The sequence below is a fragment of the Rhinoderma darwinii genome, chromosome 11 (assembly GCF_050947455.1).
Source record: "Rhinoderma darwinii isolate aRhiDar2 chromosome 11, aRhiDar2.hap1, whole genome shotgun sequence".
Taxonomy (NCBI): Eukaryota; Metazoa; Chordata; class Amphibia; order Anura; family Rhinodermatidae; genus Rhinoderma; species Rhinoderma darwinii.
Window position 1 is genome coordinate 17,244,154 of NC_134697.1, and position 20,932 is coordinate 17,265,085.

General features: G+C 43.4%; 1 protein-coding gene across 4 annotated transcripts in view; it reads right to left on the bottom strand.

Annotated features, from left to right (window-relative positions):
- The window catches only part of CRTAC1 (cartilage acidic protein 1), a 365,203-nt gene that overhangs the window by 30,341 nt on the left and 313,930 nt on the right, over window positions 1-20,932 (bottom strand). For all 4 annotated transcript variants that reach the window (XM_075843067.1, XM_075843068.1, XM_075843069.1 and 1 more), the window contains exons 10-11: window positions 17,862-17,962; window positions 11,151-11,319 (exon numbers count right to left, since the gene is read on the bottom strand). In XM_075843067.1, coding sequence (XP_075699182.1) covers window positions 11,151-11,319; window positions 17,862-17,962 — 270 coding nt within the window. The remainder of the gene's footprint in view (window positions 1-11,150; window positions 11,320-17,861; window positions 17,963-20,932) is intronic.

Below are 20,932 nucleotides of genomic sequence, written 5' to 3' on the forward strand. Positions count from 1 at the left end.
TAGAACTGCAGATAAAATGACTGAGCTATGGTGCACGGGTAAAGGACAAATTCTACACACAGCACTATATAGGAACATGAGATGCCCAGATATGATGGAAAATCTCTGTATGATGAAATTATATTTTCGCTTTTTGAAACAAAGGATTGGACCCCAATGTCCAAGTGGATACTTAAAGGAAAACTCCTGGCAACACTGTTCAAGTTACTCTATGCTCTTTTTAGGATCAACCCTTTGGTCATATATATATATATAATTCCAATCTTTTCACCTATTAAACTCCATATATTATTTAATGGTACATCGATGACATCTCTTTAGGATAACAATTGTACAATGGAAATCTATTAAGACAGGCTATTTAGGTAAAGATAGAGGACAAGTCTGAAAAAATAGCTTGGTGTGGGGAAAAATTTCACTAGTTGTTACAGCCAAGAAACCAGTGAGAGAGCACAAAATCTCTGCACTGTTATTCATCTCTCTCCATTCCAGTGGCAGGATGCAGCTGGCGGCCGCAGCTCAAGCAATGTTAGGCACCTCTCCCCCTTCAGCGATGCCTACTGCTGACAGCCGTAGCCCTGCTGCTCCTGTCCGCAACTTTCCTCCTCTATACTTCTTGATGACGTCAGTCCTGGCGTCACCACATCGGCCTCATCACATCGCCTGCTGATTAAACATTCTTTGTGTGACTTTTGTTCCTGACTGTTATCCTGACTCTGACCTTGACTTTATTACCTGATTCTGCTTTTGTCCTGCTCCTTGGATTTATCCCCTGGTACCTGTTGTTCTACTTCTGGTTCTGATCCCCAGCCCGTCCTCTGACTACATTTCCATCTTAGACTGGGTTGTCAAATCCTGACCGCTTCCCTGGTGATGACCCTCGGCTCTGTTCCTAACTACGCTACAGTTCCTTCAGCGCATTTTCCGCCAATTGGTGCCTATTCTGGGGATCCCGACCGGCAAAGCCCATACGTCTTTGCAGTCCTTAGACTCCACACCCCAGTTTAGCCAGCGCCAAAGCAATTGTGGCTTAGAGGATCCATATCTCCGGTGAGAAAGATAACAACTTTGTATCCGTGGCGGGTTGGCAGTGGGACCCGACATGCAAAATCCACCGTGTGAACTGAGTCTAAGGCGCCAGACAATCTGTACCTACAGACTCCTGAGACTTAAATCCTGTACTGACCGTGTAGGTAAGGAACACATATAAACACTACGTGACATTTTTTCCCATTTGACTAGAGTTTCCCTTTAAGGGTGTGTATCCTTGAATCAGTTACATATTGTTACATTCTAGACAGTATTTCACATTAGACACATCTTAATGTAGCACTTCATTTTGTGTCACCCTATAGCCAAGCCTATTTTTTCTTCTTTTAAATGAAATTTTCCACAATCTTGAGAAGTTATTAATCTATGCATTAAATCTAACTGGGTAATTCTTCTGTGCTCCCGCATTATAAGTCATTAAAGGGATAAAATGCTGTTTCAGCCGGCTGTGACTGAAGATGAAAAATGTGATCATATTAATAATGCCGATGGAACGCGAGGTCTCGTGATGATTGAGAGGTCCTTTTATTTCTACAGCATGGTGCTAATACGGTATAGACTTCTAGTGATCGGCCATGATGAATGAGACATGATCGATTTACGCATTTAGCAAACTTGACAAACAATGTACCAAGCTGAAAATCGAGACTCTTATAGCAAACGTGGGAATCAATTCTACGAGCATTTACCTCTGAGAAAGTGAAATATTTCCCAGTAAATTACAGTCCTTGAGTCATTTTTTTGCATCAAGTTGTTAAAAATTATATTTCTCCATTTCTTTTTTATATCTGATTCTGGGCAAGCTTGGTGATAACAACAATTTTCTTCCCTGGTTGCTGAAGTGATGTGTTGTGTAATGAGGACTGTTTTATCAGCTCTCAAATCACTAGTTAACTAGGCAGAACTTTATACCGAAATCATAAGAAGCCATAGCAAAACATAGACTGGGCCTCCCGCTGCCTACTGAGAGCTCCACCAAACGTTCTAGACCTTTATTCCATTTTTAGGTCCTCCTATGCTGATTAATTTCATAATATATCTGTATAGGGTAGAACTGTTTTTTGGAATTTATAAATTATAAACAGTTGAATAAAATGTTGGAGAGGGAGCCGTGATCTCCATGCTCCACAATTCACTCTGAGACTCCTGCAATGAACGGCTTGATGCGTGATCGCCCAGCCACACGCAGCACAGATCTGAGGACACCTGCAGAGAGATTTCCTCCATTCATCATGGGAACAGGGCTAGGTGAGTATTTATTTTATTTTTGGAAGCACTAAACTGTGTATGGGGGGGCACTATGGGGGCATTATACGGTGTGTGGGCACTGTTGTTTCATTATACAGTGTGGGAAGACACTATGAAGGCATTATAATGTGTGGGGAGGCACTGTGGGAGCATTATACTTTATGGGAGCACTATGGGAGCATGATACTGTGCATAGGGGCACTATGGGGACATTACATTGTGTGGGGAGGCACTATGGGTACATGCTACTGTGTAGGTGCGTACATGATACTGTGTAGGTGCACTCTGGGGGCCTTATAGTGTGTGGGGGCACTATGGGGCATGATACTGTGTGGGGACATTATAGGGTGCAGGATATTGTGCGTGGGAACTAGGGGACACGATAATATGTGGAGGCCAGTATGGGTGCATGATACTGTGTGGGGCTACTATGAGTGTATGAAACACTTTGGGCGGCACTACAGGTGCATGACACTATGTGGGACACAGATCAGGGCATGATACTGTGTGGGGACACTATAGGGACATGATACCAGTGTGTGGGGCACTATTGGTACATAATACGGACTCTTGGGGCATTATACCATGTGGGGGCACTAAAGGGCATAATACTGTGTGGGGACACTATGGAGGCATGATACTGTGCGGAGGCACTACATGTGCATGATCTGTATAGGGACACTATAGAGGCATGACACTATGTGGGGGCATTATGGGGTAATTATACTGTGTGGGGGCACTATAGGAGCATGATACCGTGTAAAGGGAGCAATATGGGGACATTATATTGTGAGAGGAGGCACTATGTGGGTATTATTCTTTGTGGAGCTACTATGGGGGCATTATACTGTGTGGGGGCACTATGGGGGGGCATAATAATGTGTGGGGGTCAATACTGCTTGTTCCCCTGCTTGCCGTGTCAATGTCATGTTTAGTTTCACACGTAAGATGTAAAATTGATTTTTTTCTAAATACATTTACAGATTTAGCAGACCTGAGTATGTCAATAGAGTGTCCTGTGATAGCATCATGATCATCTGCTATCAGAGAGCCCCAAAAAAATATATCCGCCTCTGCAACATCTGTGATGTAAAAGTAATCCTCATCATTTCTTATGGAAAGTTCCTGTACAAAATATTAAGAACACACCAAGCTTATCACTTTGAATAAGGTCTTAATATAGATGCCACATACTGCGGAGACGTCAGACTTCAGAATTAGCTGAATACCATTAGAATGAGTTCCAACATGCTGTGCTTAATAATATACATATAAATGCAGGTAATGTGGACCAGGGAGGTATGCGAAGAGACTGATATTCTAAAAAATGTACACACTACGGCTCATATATCAGTCTGCACATCAAAAATGGCACAAGTATATATTGTAAGAAAATGTGCGACTCCAAACAGGCATGATATTTATCAATGTATGGTGCCAACCACCTCCTCCACAATTATCAACAGCTATGATGGTTTTATTATTACTCCAACCTATGGCTCTACTGCTGTTGCAGTACTACAACTCACAGCAAGACATAGATAGATGGGGCTGGCAAGGCACGTGCCAGGTGCTGGGTGTCAGGGAGGGGTGTCTACAAGCCACTCTGCCATAGTCAGGGCATTTGGGTGGACATTTAGCACAGTGAACTGAATCTATGCCCTGGCAGAAAGAAACCTTAGCTACTGTACGATTCTGTATGCAACTGCTGGTGAAACACATGTTAGAGACCACTGCTCTAAACAAAAGGATGTGGCTCGGAATATTGTGTCATATGTAACATCTGAACACTGGCCGTGTACATTATAAAGATATTCTGCAGACCCCTGTAATTTCAGCGCCATGGCAGTACTTTGGCATGCAAACAACTGCAACTAATACATGACCCCCAGTTTGTGATCTCTCTCTGGTACTATGACTATGTATACCGTACTTAAAATGGGATCCCCTTCTGGTGCTGGCAGGGACGGCACAAGTTATCTTGATGCCCAAGGAGGTGGTTTCAGATATTTTGGTGGAGTTTTGTTTTTGTTTTTTTTCTATCTGACTATCCTTACAAATCTAGAAATATTGCAGTTTTCACAATGGCCACTGGAGCATACACAATAGGTTGACATTTTATGTTTTGTGCAGCCAACTTGTTAGCTTTGCTGTGTAGACTGGGGCAATGTTAGCAGAGTGATGTAATTATCATTAGACAGCTCTATTGTACTGGTGGAGGCCTAGATAAAGCAGGATAGCATCAATATACACACCGATTAAGCTCTGTATGCAGATCTGGGGAAGCAATTACTAAGGGGTGGACCTCAGTAGTTGGTGGGCGCAAAGGATTCAAAATGTATAGAGTGCCTACCGGCAAACAGAGCCCTTGTTTCCCAACCACCAAAATTAAAATATAAGGTTTAATTGGTATAGACGACCATCAACAGACTACATAGAAGTTAAAATTCCTGGTCCATTGCTGATAGAGATCAGCATAGTGCAATGTGTGGTTATTCAAAGAAGCAAGGTGCTAACGGCTGCAGACCGCAGCACCACGTTGTCAGTTAAATTACTAAGAGACCAGCAGGACCAGAGTTAAAAATTCACCACTCCGGATCTAATGTGATATCAAAATGCTGGCTGAAGTCAAAGACCATTGGTTCACATCCTTGTGGTCGATGTTCCTTTTGCTATCTCATGCCCACCGTCAAACACTTTACGAATCCACTAGATGGTAGATCCTATCAGATCAGAGAATTCATCAATTGTCAAAGTAAGGGAGTGATCTATATTGCTAAATGCCCCTGTCCTAAACTATATGTCGGCAAGACCATACAGGAATTGAGGAGGAGAATTTCAAAACACCCAAGTACTATCCATCACAAAGAAGATACACCACTCTCTAGGCACGTGCATTCTGCACATAATGGGGATGTCCGTGCCCTACAATTCTAGGGCATTACCCATATTAAACTTGGCCCTAGAGCAGGTAATCTGGATCACAGGTTACTACAGGAGGAGGCACGCTGGATCCATCGTTTGGGCTCCCTCAGTCCAGGGGGCCTCAACGAGGGTTTTACGTTTGCAGCATTTTTGTGAATCCGCTGGTCTTCCCTCTGTTCGGTTGCATGATGCCCCTTTGGGTATACATATTTTTTGTTATAAATTGCATTATTATATAGCATTATTATACAGCACTGTTATATAACTGACTCTGACTATGTTTGTACCTTTCCACATTCCTTACCATTTATTGACATCAATATAATCCTGAATAACCATTCAGACTTTCCTAGTGACTATTGCGACGGTCTCCTTCAATTTCAACTTTAAAATTGGGCTATCACTACAGACCACAACTGGTGCCATTATTATGGGCACTTTATGGTTGGCATTATACATATGCCAATCATTTCTGCGATCTACTGTACTATGTACATGGCTATCTGCCTATTCATTGGTGAACTATCGTTCTTGCTGCCGGTCATGCACTAACTTAATAACTATTTCTACCTAACAGCTATATAGCACGTTATATGTATGCAATTCAATATGCATGTGTCGATACATTGTTGTTATCGCCTGATTTTTTCTATCTCCGTTTTTTTTGTTACTGCACATGTGCGCCGGCACTGCACCTATTGGTGGCTTCTGTCTCACCAGCGATTGGTGCTGCTGACTGTCAGTCAGCCGTGCGGAGGCTTGTTCCTCCGCTCCTCTTTTGATTGGCTCTCAACTAATTGCAGCAACAGCTGCAGATAGTTTACTGCATATATAGGTATGTGGATTCCGCCGCCCGCTGTCACTAGCCCCTATACCCCTGAAGACGCTACGTCGGTAGTGAAACATGTCAAAAAAGGGGGGGCTCTTTTGAATTTTTAACTCTGGTCCTGCTGGTCTCTTAGTAATTTAACTGACAACGTGGTGCTGCGGTCTGCAGCCGTTAGCACCTTGCTTCTTTGAATAACCACACATTGCACTATGCTGATCTCTATCAGCAATGGACCAGGAATTTTAACTTCTATGTAGTCTGTTGATGGTCGTCTATACCAATTAAACCTTATATTTTAATTTTGGTGGTTGGGAAACAAGGGCTCTGTTTGCCGGTAGGCACTCTATACATTTCAGATCTGGGGAAGGGACCATATTTTATCATTTCCTAGTCTGTTAACACTTTTCTGTCCATTAACTCCTATTCACTACAGCTGCCATAGGACCGCCACAAGGAATGTTTTTAAGAATAAAATATAAATGACTAGAACAAAGAAATTATTTCTCTTCTACGGTCTTACATCTAATGAATAAAACTACAATTAAATACATGACACATTCCCTTTAAATCGGATTGGTCAAATATTTATGCTGCCCTGTCTGAGAGCAGCATAAGAAAGTGAAAGACGGGCGCCGTATGTACAGATCTATTCTCCCCCTAGAAGCAATGCCTCCACGGTAGACTAGCTCTGTACATACGGCATCCAGTGAATCATTCCAACTCCATATGCCTATACAAGGGGAGACAAAGTATAGCTCTGAACAATAAGACAGTCGTGTGCATGAGCCAAATGATCAGTTTTCCATCCCAAAAGGGTACTTTCCCACGTAGCGGCATTCACATGTGGCCGAAACCACACCCCCATGTGGTGACAAATGGAGGCTCGATTTTGCCGGTAATACCCAAGTGAGCGTTATTTCGGCCACATGCGGACACCACTACGTGGGACCATACTTAAAGTATTTAGTAATTAATCAAAATTAGCTGTCCAATCCATCATCTATTGACTTCAATTAAAATAAATGGATCATCATCATGACAGATGTTTTTTTTTCACAGGACCAAAGTCCATTGGTCACAAAAAAATCTAAAAAATAAAAAGAATGTCAGTGTGGACATAGTTTGGTAGGCAAAATCTTTTTACAAGTAAAACACGAAAAATAAAAATGCAGGTGTAAAGAAATCATAAATAAATTCACTAGAAATGTTGTGCTGTAACTTCTACGAGCTGATGATCTCATTCCGGATCTGTGTTCCAGTTTATTCCCATCTGCTAACCTAACCGCTATGTAATACAACACACAAAGTGGGAGGTGAGGAGCGAGTGGGCCGCTCCACAGACAAAGCCAAGAGCTGGGGCAGAGGGCAGCCATGTAGGAGGAAGGAGGCTGAGCGCAGACAGACGAGAGGTTAAGGTTTACTACACTGAGGTAAAGGAACAGATAACAGGGTGAAGAATACAAAAGATCCATAAATCGCGGCTGAGCAAATGTAAAGTGTGGCCTGGGATGAGGGAGAAATCCAAATTTAGGCCAAGTTCTATTACTGCAGCATCCGTACATTATATGCTAGTGAAGAGGATTTAAGAGTCCTGTTCACATATTACTGCCCAATTTCAGGCTTTTGTGGGCCAATTTTTATTTTTTTACTGTACTACGATCATGCTTTCCCATAGAAGCCGTTCTAGCAAGTGTTATGTATTAACGTGGGGTTTTGTCATGCTGTTTGCGGCAAGGAAGGTATTGCCGCCAAAAAGAAGCTTGAAAATGGCCCAATGGGGATTCCAGGATTAAACAAAAGGTCTGTTTTTTTTTATTCCCCAGAAACGACACCACTCTTGTCCATAGACTGTTTCTGGTATTGCAGCTCAGCCCCATTGACTTATTGGGGATTAGTTGTTTTTTTTTCTAATCCTAGAAAACCACTTTAAAATAAAATGTTAAAGACATTTTCACAATTTACAAAATGTTAGCACAAGTAAGAAATTGTAAAATTGTAATTGTATTTTGCTTACTTTTCCAATGTCAAGCATATCACCTTATTATAAATATATATATATATATATGCTATTCTTACTGATACATAGGCTCTATACCTGCTTTTATTTTATGTAATGATGACATCGTATGTTTTTGTTCATCTCCTTTATCTCCAATAAAAAAATAATTTTTTCAAAAAGGGAAAAATTATTTATTCAAGAATTAAGCAAATGAAATGCAACTAAATATTAATTAAAGTGTATCTCCAGTACTTTACATAAACAAACATGTTCTAATATATAATTCCAAATGCAATAGGTTCCCCTTCTATTAGGCCCAGTTCACACTTTCCATTTTTGTCCAATTTTTTCATGCAATTTTTTTGTGGCAAAAACAAGGAATGAATGCTGGGGTATGCCATGACTTTCTGATTGGTGGAGGGCACTATCGGCCATCCACTATGAAGGGAGTTCTAGGGACTGCAGACCCTTTAGTCTCAGGATTGGTGGGGGTCACGCAGTAGGACAGCCACCAATCAGAAAGTGATGCATTCTGGTTATACGCCATTAATTTCTTTGGTGGGAATAACATTCATTTTGCTACCTTACAACCAAAACAGATGCACTTGAAGTTCTGATAAAACTTATGTTAATAAAGATTGCCCCCCTCAAATGCACCTTCTAGCACTATGCCCCAGGCCGGGGCCTCTCTCCCTTACCCCCTACTATACACATTGGCTAGTTTTTGGTTTTCAGCAGGTAAAGCCCTAATACAGGCATTGAAATGCGGCCTGTGAAATCTCCTGCCTTTCTGGTCCCCAATTACCGAGAATTCATCTCCTCTAATGAAACAAGTAGAAAGAAATGAGATGAAAGACGGGGAGCAGAGCGGCCGCTGAAGCTGCCAAGACCATCAAGGTTACTTTTTGCTTTAATTCCTAAAATAACAAACCTTTTAGCATAGTCTTTAACTCCTTGATGACACTAACATATGACCATACAGCAGCTCTCATCATCTCCTTGCCGGCGGGGCGGTGTGCTGATCCATGGGCTGACATTTTCATCACGTTATTAAAAACTGGTGTGTGTGGTCGGGAGATATTAACTCCTTCTTTGCTGTCCCCTCGTCAAGACACAGTCGGCCTCAACACTTTCCAAGCATTTGAGACTTGTAGTTGCTGAGAATCAACCTAAGGCCTCATTTACACGAGCGTAATATACGCGCGTGCGACGCGCGTGCTTTTCACGCGTGTCGTACGCACCTATATTACTCTATGGGGCAGTGCAGACGATGCGTGAATTTTGCGCAGCGCGAGTGCGTTGCGTAAAACTCACGACATGTTCTATAATCGTGCGTTTTTCGCGCATCACGCACCCATTGAAGTTAATGGGTGCGTGAAAACCACGAAGGTCGCACGGAAGCACTTCCGTGCGAACTGCGTGATTCGCGCAAGAGCTGTCAAACTGAATGTAAACAGAAAAGCACCACGTGCTTTTCTGTTTACAAACATCCGAACGGAGTGTCTTAGACATGAGCGAACCGAACTTTACCGGGTTCGGCCGAACTCGTTTTGACCGAACCCGGCAGGAGACAGTCACTGTGCAGGGTGCTGAATGAGTTAAACTGGTTCAGCACCCTGAACAGTGACTTCCGATTCCAATATACGTGAACGTGTAAAAAAAAAAAAAAGTTCTGACTTACCGATAACTCCCGGCTTCTTCCTCCAGTCTGACCTCCCGGGATGACAATTCAGTCCAAGTGACAGCTGCAGCCAATCACAAGCCAAGCACAGGCTGCAGCGGTCACATGGACTGCTGCGTCATCCAGGGAGGTGGGGCCAGATGTCAAGAGAGGCGCGTCACCAAGGACGCGTCACCAAGGCAACGGCCGGGAAGTTCTCGGTAAGTACGAACCTCTTTTTTTTTAAACAGGTTACTCGATATGGTGATCGGAATTCACTGTCGAGGGTGCTGAAAGAGTTACTGCCGATCAGTTAACTCTTTCAGCACCATGGATAGTGACTGACATCGACTAGCCTCATCTCTATGATGGCGGCTGCGCGAAAATCACGCAGCCGCGCATCATACACGGATGACACACGGAGCTGTCAAGTGCCTTTTGCGCACGCAAAACGCTGCATTTTTTGCGCGCGCAAAACGCACACGCTCGTGTAAATGAGGCCTAAAGAAGGTGGTGGAGGCCCCAGGGCATCTACCCTTTTTGCCCATCCTATATTCTGGCCTTGGCCACTATAAGGTTATGTTCACATGGCGCTAAAAAAAAACGATGTGTAAATTTGTCAACGACTGAAGCGTTTTTGTGAAGCATTTTTTAGAATTCAGACGTTTTCTACGTGTTTTTTTAAGCGTTTTGAGCGCGCTTTTTGCTAATTTTTGGTGCATATTAGGACTGCCATTGAAGAAGAGAAAAGGACAATCCAGCGCTGTGTCAGATTTTTAAAAAGGAAATGCAATTCCCAATTTTATTGGAGAAAAAAATAAAAAAAACGGAAGGAGACGCAGTCTCAAGGTGAGGTGTAGTAGCGGTACCAGCCCGCTACTACACCTCACCTTGAGACTGTGTCTCCTTCCGTTTTTTTATTTTTTTCTCCAATAAAATTGGGAATTGCATTTCCTTTTTAAAAATCTGACACAGCGCTGGATTGTCCTTTTCTCTTCTTTGCGGTCTTTACCGCTGGCCGTCGCAGGGATCCGAGCAAAGTGTCTGGAGACGCAACTACCGGTGAGCTGGAGGTTTCCTCCCTATTAGGACTGCCATTGACTATGGTAAAATTTGCCACATTTTCACACTTTACACACCAAACAATTGACATGACACTTTTCTTTTTACATGACTTGTCATTTAAATACGCTGCATAAAAATACGCTTTGTATGTACTAATGAGACGCTTTCCCATTGATTTCAGTGGGAAGCTCAATCAAGCAGTTTTTTTAACGCGTATTTCGCAATGTGTAAAATGCGTAAAAATACGCGCCAAATACATGCTGTGTGAGCAGGGCACAACAGTCTTTCTGATGTTTAATCCATTTTTTACCTACAAGTAGACCTCAACCTTGTGTATTGGAAGAAGGAAGGAACAAAAAAAGGTCATTACTTACCAAGGCCAAAGTGGGCAACTGGCTCCATCTCACAAAGGTATCCAGATCCACCGTCAATAATTCTTAGATGTGCCCCACTTTTCTTGGTGTATACTACCACTTTAGCGCCTCGTGCAAAGGCTCCATACTTGGTACGTGGTATCACTCTGAGCCAATTGTTTTTCAAGCCCTGGAAGACACAACGTATCTACTTATACCTTCGATACATAGACTGTGCAATTCTAACCTAAATACATTGAAACCATCTAAACACTAAGAGTTAGGAATTGTAACTTTTTTACATTTATTCCAAATTTCTGATATCTTTTGTAAAAATGGATATTCACCTGGAAGCAGCCTGTAAAAAATAATGCTCACCCTCTCTATACACTATAAGAGTTTTCTCCCATGTCCCTCTTTTGTTTTCTACTACCAGTCTGCAATCTTCCCTTGCTAATGTCTGTGTGAAAGCTGCTTATCTTAGCCCCGGCAGTAAAAAAAACAAAAAAACAACAACCTGTAATACTGTCATTAAAGCGACATACCCAACTCAGACATGTATGGCATATCCACAGTCTCAGATCTCTCTATCTCCTTAAAAAGTTGCCTAGTTGCCGAAACTTCTTATATTTCTATTTCAGAGTAGTAAAACTACTGAAAATGATAATGTCATTGATAATACCCAGTGGCATTGTTTGGTTCGTGATGTGCAGATTTGGAATAACTATGCGTTCAGGGCTAATGTGTTTCTTCTAAACTCTTCCATTGCAGTCAGGAGTCTCTTGGTGGCATCTCCTGCTCCATTCATTGCATTAGTCTGACTAGACCATAAACAACAGTCTGCAATAGTAATTTGTTCTAATCCAGTTACCTACTCAGTTGGCCGTGCACTCCTAAAAAAAAGTGAAGAAATCATTAAAGCTGATGGAGAAAAGTTATTAAGTATTTCTCCCCAGATACATAAAAATGTACTGCACAATCCAGTGGCGGACACAGACTGCAAAAGGCCCCTGTGCAGATAATGTGCCAGGGCCCCCCCCCCCCCACCCCGCAAACTTCTCATGGCCGACGGTCCGCTTTCAGCTGCATCGCTGGGTCTCCTAAGTGACCCAACAATGCAGCACTAGCAGCCGGTGCGTCACTAAGGCTGGGTTCACACACACACTATTTACGGACGTAATTTGGGCGTTTTAGCATTGAATTACATCCGAAAATGCGGCTCAAAAGCGTCGGAAAACATCTGCCCATTCATTTGAATGGGTCTTACGATGTTCTGTGCCGATGGTCATTTTTTTTTACGCGCCGCTGTCGAAAGGCGGCGCGTAAAAAACTGCCTGTCACTTCTTCAGATGTAAATGGAGCCGTTTTCCATGGACTCCATGGAAAACCAGCTTCAATTACTTCCGTAGTGGACGCAGCAAAAGACGCCTGCACATGCCATTACGGCTGAAATTACGGTGCTGTTTTCTCCTGAAAACAGCACAGTAATTTCAGCCGTAACAGACGCTGCCGTGTGAACATACCCTCAGGGCTTAAAATGTCCGGGAAATAGCCCCAATACATATGTGTCCGCCCCAAAAAAAAGTGTGTGTATAGGAGACAGCATAGCATATCTATAGCACTACGACCCTATAAACTATGGATAGGATTAGATACAGTGGCTGAGCAGACAGTATCACACATGATAGGATTAGATACAGTGGCTCAGAAGGCAGTATCACACATGATAGGATTAGATACACAGCTCAGCAGACAGTATCACACATGATAGGATTAGATACAGTGGCCCAGCAGACAGTATCACACATGATAGGATTAGATACAGTGGCTCAGCAGACAGTACCACACATGATAGGATTAGATACAGTGGCTCAGCAGACAGTACCACACATGATAGGATTAGATACAGTGGCTCAGCAGACAGTATCACACATGATAGGATTAGATACAGTGGCTCAGCAGACAGTACCACACATTATAGGATTAGATACAGTGGCTCAGCAGACAGTATCACACATGATAGGATTAGATACAGTGGCTCAGCAGACAGTATCACACATGATCGGATTAGATATAGGGCCCAGCACAGTATCATACATGATTGGATTAGATACACAGCTCAGCAGACTGTATCACACATGATAGGATTAGATACAGGGCCCAGCTCGCTGACATTGCGGCTCCAGCGCTGGACCCAGGAAAGGTAAGAATAATAATTTTGCTTCTTTATGTGTTACTGATTATTTTTGTGTGTTTGTGTTTTTTTTACAGGTTCGGTTGTTGGACTTCGGATACGAGGACTTCAATGACGGCGTTTTTTTTATTCTCAATAAAATGGTTAATGAGGGTTGTGTTTTTATTTCAATAAAAAAAATTTCTATGTGCTTGTATCTTTTTAAACTTTATTATCACCGCCTTAGTAATGGCCGCTGGCTGATTGACAACCTCCATTACTAAGGCGAGGCTTAATGTTAGCCGGTGCAGAGTCTACACTAACCCCCATTATTACCCCGGTACCCACCGCCACCAGGGGTACTGGGAAGAGCCGGGTACAAACCAGTACCCGACCAGCTGTAGTGACGGGCAGGCACCGGGGTGGCCGCAGGCTGGTAGTATTAGGCTGGGGAAGGCCAAAAACAGTGGCCCTTCCCACCCTTGTAATGCTGCCTGCTGCTGCTGTGTTGTATCTGGCTGGTTATGAAAATTGGGGGGGACCCGACATCGTTCTTTCCAATTATTTTTTAAATGACGTGGCGTCCCCCCCATTTTCATAACCAGCCAGATACAATAAAGCAGCAGCAGCCTAGCATCACCAGGGTAGGAAGGGCCACTGTATCTGGCCTTTCCCCTCCTGATAATACCAGCCTGCGGCCACCCCAGTGGCCGACCATCACTACAGATGGTCAGGTACTGGATCGTACCCGGCTCTTCCCAGCACCCCTGGTGGCGGTGGGTACCGGGGTAATAAAGGGGGTTAGTGTTAGCCTCTGCACCGGCTAACACTAAGCCCTGCCTTAGCAATGGATGCTGTCAATCAGCCGGCGGCCATTACTAAGGCGGTAGTAATATAGTTTAAAAAAAACCACAAAGACATAGAAAAAATATTTTATTGAAATAAAAAAAAAAAACACAACCCTCATTAACCATTTTATTAATAAAAAAAAAAGCTGTCATCGAAGTAGTCCTGGAATCCGCCGTAGTCCAACGACCGAACCTGTAAGAAAACACACAAAAAATGATTAGTAACACATGTGTTAGGGTATGTGCACACACACTAATTACGTCCGGAATTGACGGACGTATTTCGGCCGCAAGTACCGGACCGAACACACTGCAGGGAGCCGGGCTCCTAGCATCATAGTTATGTACGACGCTAGGAGTCCCTGCCTCGCTGCCGGACAACTGTCCGGTACTGAAAACATGATTACAGTACAGGACAGTTGTCCCACAGCGAGGCAGGGACTCCTAGCGTCGTACATAAGTACGACGCTAGGAGCCCGGCTCCCTGCAGTGTGTTCGGTCCGGTACTTGCGGCCGAAATACATCCGTCACTTACGGACGTAATTAGTGTCTGTGCACATACCCTAAGGCTTAGATACAGGGCCCATGTGTGATACTGTCTGTGGGACCCTGTATCTAAGCCTACCACAAGGTAGGCTTAGATACAGGGTCCAGCAGACAGTAATCTTATACAGTATAAGATTACTGTGTGCTGGGGCCCTGTATCTAAACCTACAGTGTGGTAGGCTTAGATACAGGGCCCAGCAGACAGGATCACGCATGGGCCATGTATCTAAGCCTACCATGTGATTGGCTTAGATACAGGGCCCAGCAGACAGCATCACACAATCTGTGATCCTGTCTCATGGGCCCCCTAAGCCTGCTACATCGTAGGCTTAGGGGTTGTGCAGTCCCTAAACATTGATGGCCTATCCTCAGGATAGGCCATCAATAGCTGATGTGTCGCCCGGGACCCGCAAATCAGCTGTTTTGAAGGGGCCGCAGCACTCGTACGAGAGCTGCTTCCCCTTCATTTCACTACTCGCCCACACTGTGAATCGCCGAAACCGATTCACAGTGTGACCGGAATGAAGTGACAGGAATGAAGGGGAGCAGCTCTCGTACGAGTGCTGCGGCCCCTTCAAAACAGCTGATTGGCGGGTCCCAGGAGTCGGACCCCGCCAGTCAGGGCTATCTTACCTTCCTCTTCGGCCGCGGCGGGAGTTCTGTCGTCTCGATGCTGTGCGCGGCGCATAGCGCTGTGACGTCATGTGCTGCGCACAGCGCCTGACGTCAGGACCTCCGCTGCGATCCGGAACCAGGAAGGTAAGTAAAGTATGTTACTATAGTAACAGGGGCCCGCGGCCCGAGTTACTATAGTAACTTTTTATTGATGTGGTGCGGGGGGCCGTGGGCCCCCCTGGCTTCGGGGCCCGGTCGCAATTGCGACCGCTGCGACCCCTATAGCTACGCCAGTGGTCCACGGGCCTCTGTCTCAGTCCTCAGCATCGCGCAGCTGAGAACTGAGTCGGCCAGCAGAGGAACGGGCCCCCTTCCCACGCGGGGCCCTTGTGCAGCTGCACCGGCTGCACATGCGGTATGTCCGCCCCTGGCACAATCTGAACTATGAGGTGATTAAGAGATTGTAAAGTGGATAAAACCTGAGGTTAAATTTGCTCATTGGTTGCAAAGTGACAACCAGTCATAAATGTGTTAAAGGGGGCAGGGTATATGCAAATATGTCCTACGGTGGGCGTTCCTGGGCAGGCTTAAAATGTCCTGTGAATGAAGATTTAAATGTTGGGAGGTGCTTTATAGTCTATGTTAGGAACATGATAAGGGCAAGACTATAAAGACGCAGTCCCTGTGGCTCCTGTAGGACTAATGAAGACGGGGCCCAATATTGGACTCATTCCATTCCCTTCTCAGTGAACAATAAGTTAGAGTTCGGTTGGAGTTTGTTCGGCTCTTTCCATAACTTCCATAGACTTAAACGGAGAGAGCGTCAACTCTCCATTCAGATTGTGGCTGGATGCGACTGCATCACCTTGGTGGAATGGGGACCAGGGGGCTTCTGTTCTCTAAATAGGAGGGTACCCCAGAGGTGGGATCCCCCACTGTGTTACAAAATAAGGGCCCCAGCCAAGGGTCATAATGCCCTTCCCTCCTAAAAGGAATGGGAGTAGAGCAAAAAGGGAACAAGCTTGGTACCCATATGTACCAGGATGGAAGAAGTAGGTAGTGTTAACCAGCTTAACAATATGAGGGCTGCCCATTTTTATTATTGCTATTGGGCTTACCCCTCCTCTGTCTATGTATCCAAAATTATACTAAATGACTGATATATACAAAGTTAAACAGAGTATTATACTGAGTTTTTGACAAATGTTATTTTCTGTAAGCATATATAGCTTTTATAATAGTTACCTATATCTGTATTTGTATTACTTTGGACTGGTTACCTTTGAACTGGTTTTATCTGAAATTTCAAAAACTTTCCAAAATACTTAAAAAAAAAATAAAAAAAAAAAATATTTATATAAATAACAAAAATCAATAAGTTCTGCGGCCAAGTGATGTTCTCACACATTAGACCTATGTACCCCTGATGACATCACTGTCAGGAATACTGCTAAGCAGGTTGAAGAGCGGTTACATATATATGGATGGGGTCAGCATTTGAAGTTGAAGATTATGATCTTTTTGCTGCATTGAAAGCTTGGGCAGGTCTCAGAGCTCAGTTACTTTAGTTCTGTGTAGAAAATGGGACGTAACAACCATTCCAAGTACCACAAAAATGGTGTTAGTGCTTATATTTTGTTTAGCCGATCTCCCCCTCCCCATTCACACCTGGATTTGTACTCCAGAAAATACTGCTACATTTAAGAAATAAACACTCTGTCTATAGGGAAAGGATCAGGAAGAAAAAACATTTAAAAAAATTGTTTCATACTTTTTGAGCATAAGGGCAATTGGAGAAATTATTTTTAGTAAAGAACCCTAAAGGTGTTCCCTCTTGAAGACAAGCTCTGTCCATATGCCCTATTAGGGCATGTGGATTTTATAGTGCGGGGTCCCCTTCTATAAGCCGGAGCGGAGAGATGCTTTGTAAGAGCAGCTCCTGTTCTGGCGGACTTGAGCATACTATATGGGCTGCCCTTCATCTGAATGCCCGCTATGTAATATTACACTTGCCTGGCTTAGGTTCCCCTGAAAAAATCAGATGTATGCCGGGGTACCGGAAGTCAAACCCACGGCGATCAGCTAAAAGAGGATGTCTCTTAGGAGATAACCCCTTTAAGAAGTGCTAGGGATTCAGATCATAGATCCCATATCTGTATGAAAGCCTTATTCTCCTCATAAGCACTCACCATTACCAATCTACGAGAAACCCTCAATCTATACACATCACTGACCTACTAATCTACATTCCTGCCCCTAGTTCAAGCCCAGGACTAGGAGCCATCTTCCATAACTGCTAAGCCTTCCTGACCTATTCTCTCCCACGCCTCTAGGAGAATTATTGGCTGTGACTACCATAGTAATGTATGTTAGGAGACAAGACTTGGTAGTCACTGAGACAGGAAGTGATGTCATATGACGAACAGATGCATGAAGGAGGGAAGGAGGATGTCAGATGGAGCAGAAGGGGGCACCCCACAGGAAAATGGCTTTAACAGTCAACAACAGGCTTCCCCCTGAAGGAGACAGCAATTATTAATGAAGTCTCACCTGCTTTCCCTTGAACACAGATAAAGGCTGTGCCATGGACTCTCCGTGGGATAAGATTAGGTCCAGCATACCATCTCCATCAAAATCAGTCACAGCACCACCTATGAATGTAAAATAACAAAAAATTACTATACACGAAGGTAGTCAGACCTGTTGGCACTTCTCTCCCTCACCCCTCTTCTGGCTATAAAACAATATATTAACCAGTAGGGGGCGACTATGAGCGCAGGAGACCGCTCCACCCTAGTAAATATTATACCTGTGCTTTATTCTGGGGCATGCTGGGAGTGGAACACAAAATAAGGTATTTAGCCATAAAGTAAACTCTAAATTCTTTACTTATTGGATATAAACAATCCTTCTCATTAACCCCTTCCTGTCCCACGCCCTAATAGTTTGTCGCGTTATGCAAGTCACGGCCGAGATCCTACTGTAGCATCCAGGATCGGAGATGACTCAGAGTCCAGACCTTTAACCTCTTAGGGTATGTGCACACACACTAATTACGTCCGTAATTGACGGACGTATTTCGGCCGCAAGTCCCGGACCGAACACAGTGCAGGGAGCCGGGCTCCTAGCATCATACTTATGTACGATGCTAGGAGTCCCTGCCTCGCTGCAGGACAACTGTCCCGTACTGTAATCATGTTTCCAGTACGGGACAGTTGTCCTGCAGCGAGGCAGGGACTTCTAGCATCGTACATAAGTATGATGCTAGGAGCCCGGCTCCCTGCACTGTGTTCGGTCCGGGACTTGCGGCCGAAATACGTCCGTCAATTACGGACGTAATTAGTGTGTGTGCACATACCCTTAGATGGTAAGGTCAAAAGGGACTGCTGCACCTAAGTGACTTGGCTCCCATTAGTTCCCTATTGATGGCCATGGCTATTTTGTTCCCCAACTCTCCACATTTTTTTTTCTTATAAAATGTTGATCGATAAATGATATGTACCCCAAAATGGTACCACTGAAAAATAAGACTTGTCCCACAAAAAACAAGCCCTCATAAAGCTATGTTGATGGGAAAAAAATAATTTGACTGATAATGAAAAAATAATAATTGCTGTATCCTGGAGGCTCAAAACAGGCAGCGTCCTTAAGGAATTAATATTCATGTGGAATATATTATGTTAATATGTTAATGTGATGGCTTCATTGGCAGAATAATGATTAAAGTGACCCTCCAGAATTTACACGTCCATAGAACCATATGATGATCTATTCTCAGTCCAGTATAACCACAGCAGGTCGGGACTGTAATATGGACCCTATTATGAGGTCCTATTATGGCCTTTTGGAATAGTCCTACAAGCAGAGCTAATACTGGAGGGTCACTTTAATTATTATTATTCAGCAGATAAAAACTGGTGGCGGAAAGGGGGGGGGGGGGTAGTGCCATCAAGATCTATAGAGGACATCGCTCTGACATTACAATGTCACCGAAAAGTCGTCTTCTGTATTTCAGGCTCTTATCAATAGTATCATCACTATTATCTGCTCTGACTACTCGCTGGGGAGGATAACTAACATTCCTCTGCAGAGTCCTGACTATATCAGTAACATTTTTGTATGTTCTGTCGTCTCTTCAAGAACTTGAGCCCCTAATTGTGATTCTCTGCATATATCAGGATTAGGAACAACATTTTTGTACAAGATATGACCCAAAATGTTACATTTCAAAGCAAAGCCTCTGTGACGGGGCATTAAAAGCCCTGAAATTCAGCACACTTCAGGGATTAATTCTTGACATAAGGATTGTAGAGGAATGACATTTGCAAACTATACCGCAGCGCTGCACTGGTTAATATGGAAGCCTTTTTTATGAGTTTTGCAACTATTTGTTTATTTTTCTGAATAAACTGGAGGCTAATGTACAATTCTCTACTGCCACCCACTGGAGGAACAGAGAAATTACACCTAGTACAACTAGAAATGCAATAGGAATTAAAGGTGAACCAGATATAGGATACTCTAAATGTAAATCAATTCAATCACTATTAGTGAAATCGGAAAATTTATTTTGAAAAAAAAATTACAAAATTACAGAAATAATTTTGTGGACTGTAATAGTTTTTCCATTTTCTAAATATAGTGAGGCTCATGTCGCAATAAATCTATGACCAAAAAATATTGCATGTCCATGAGCAAATGTGGCGCTAGAAGTTTGCAACTAATTATCAGTGTTTTGTCCCAAAATTGTTGATAGCTCCGAAATTTGTATTTATTATTTTCTAAAAAGTGGTCACTACAAAGAAAATTAGTGTACAAGGCTGGATTCCCACCAGTTCAAATTGAGTTAAAGGGGGTTTTACTGGATTAGAAAAACATGTTTGCGATCTTCCAGAAATAGCGCCACATCTGTACATAGGTTGTCTCTGATAATGCAAAAACGCTCCATTGAAATGAGTAGGGCTAAGCTGCAATACCAGACACAACCTGTGGATATGTATGGCACTGTTTTTGGAAGAAAACAGCCATGTTTTTCTGATTCTGTACCTTAAATCCTGAGCTCCAATGAAAAATCTTTAACAGGGCCCCCACCTACCAAGTGCCGTTTATAAAACTGACATCTTCTTATGTGGCAGAGGGGCCTTTCATGGGATTGTCTGTTTTAGAGAACTCATTTTCAAATTCCCTATTAAGGCATTCTGTGTTGAAGGAAGTCCCTCTTTCAGGACATCCATCAATAAGTCAGAGAAGAAGGCAAATAGAAAGAGTGTCACTCTTTCTCTGGAGGGCCCGGCAGGTCCATTCATGACACACGGACAGCTTGTGGATTTTAATGGGCTTCCCGTAATGCTTCAGTTCTCCTGTGGGGGTGCTGCAGGAAAACTGAACACTTGCTAAATGATTACTTACAGTTAATCATTGGGGTTCCCCTGTGATCAGCTATTCTTTGATAACCATTTTTTTTCTTTTTTTTAAGAAGCAAAGTGGGTGACTACTTTTTCAGAAAAGTGGTTTGGAAACCCATGGACTGGAAAGATCCCGTTATAAGACTAAGATTTTCTTTACAGCAACTTGTAGCCCATTAATGAGACACAAACGATAGCATTTTGTATAACATCCTG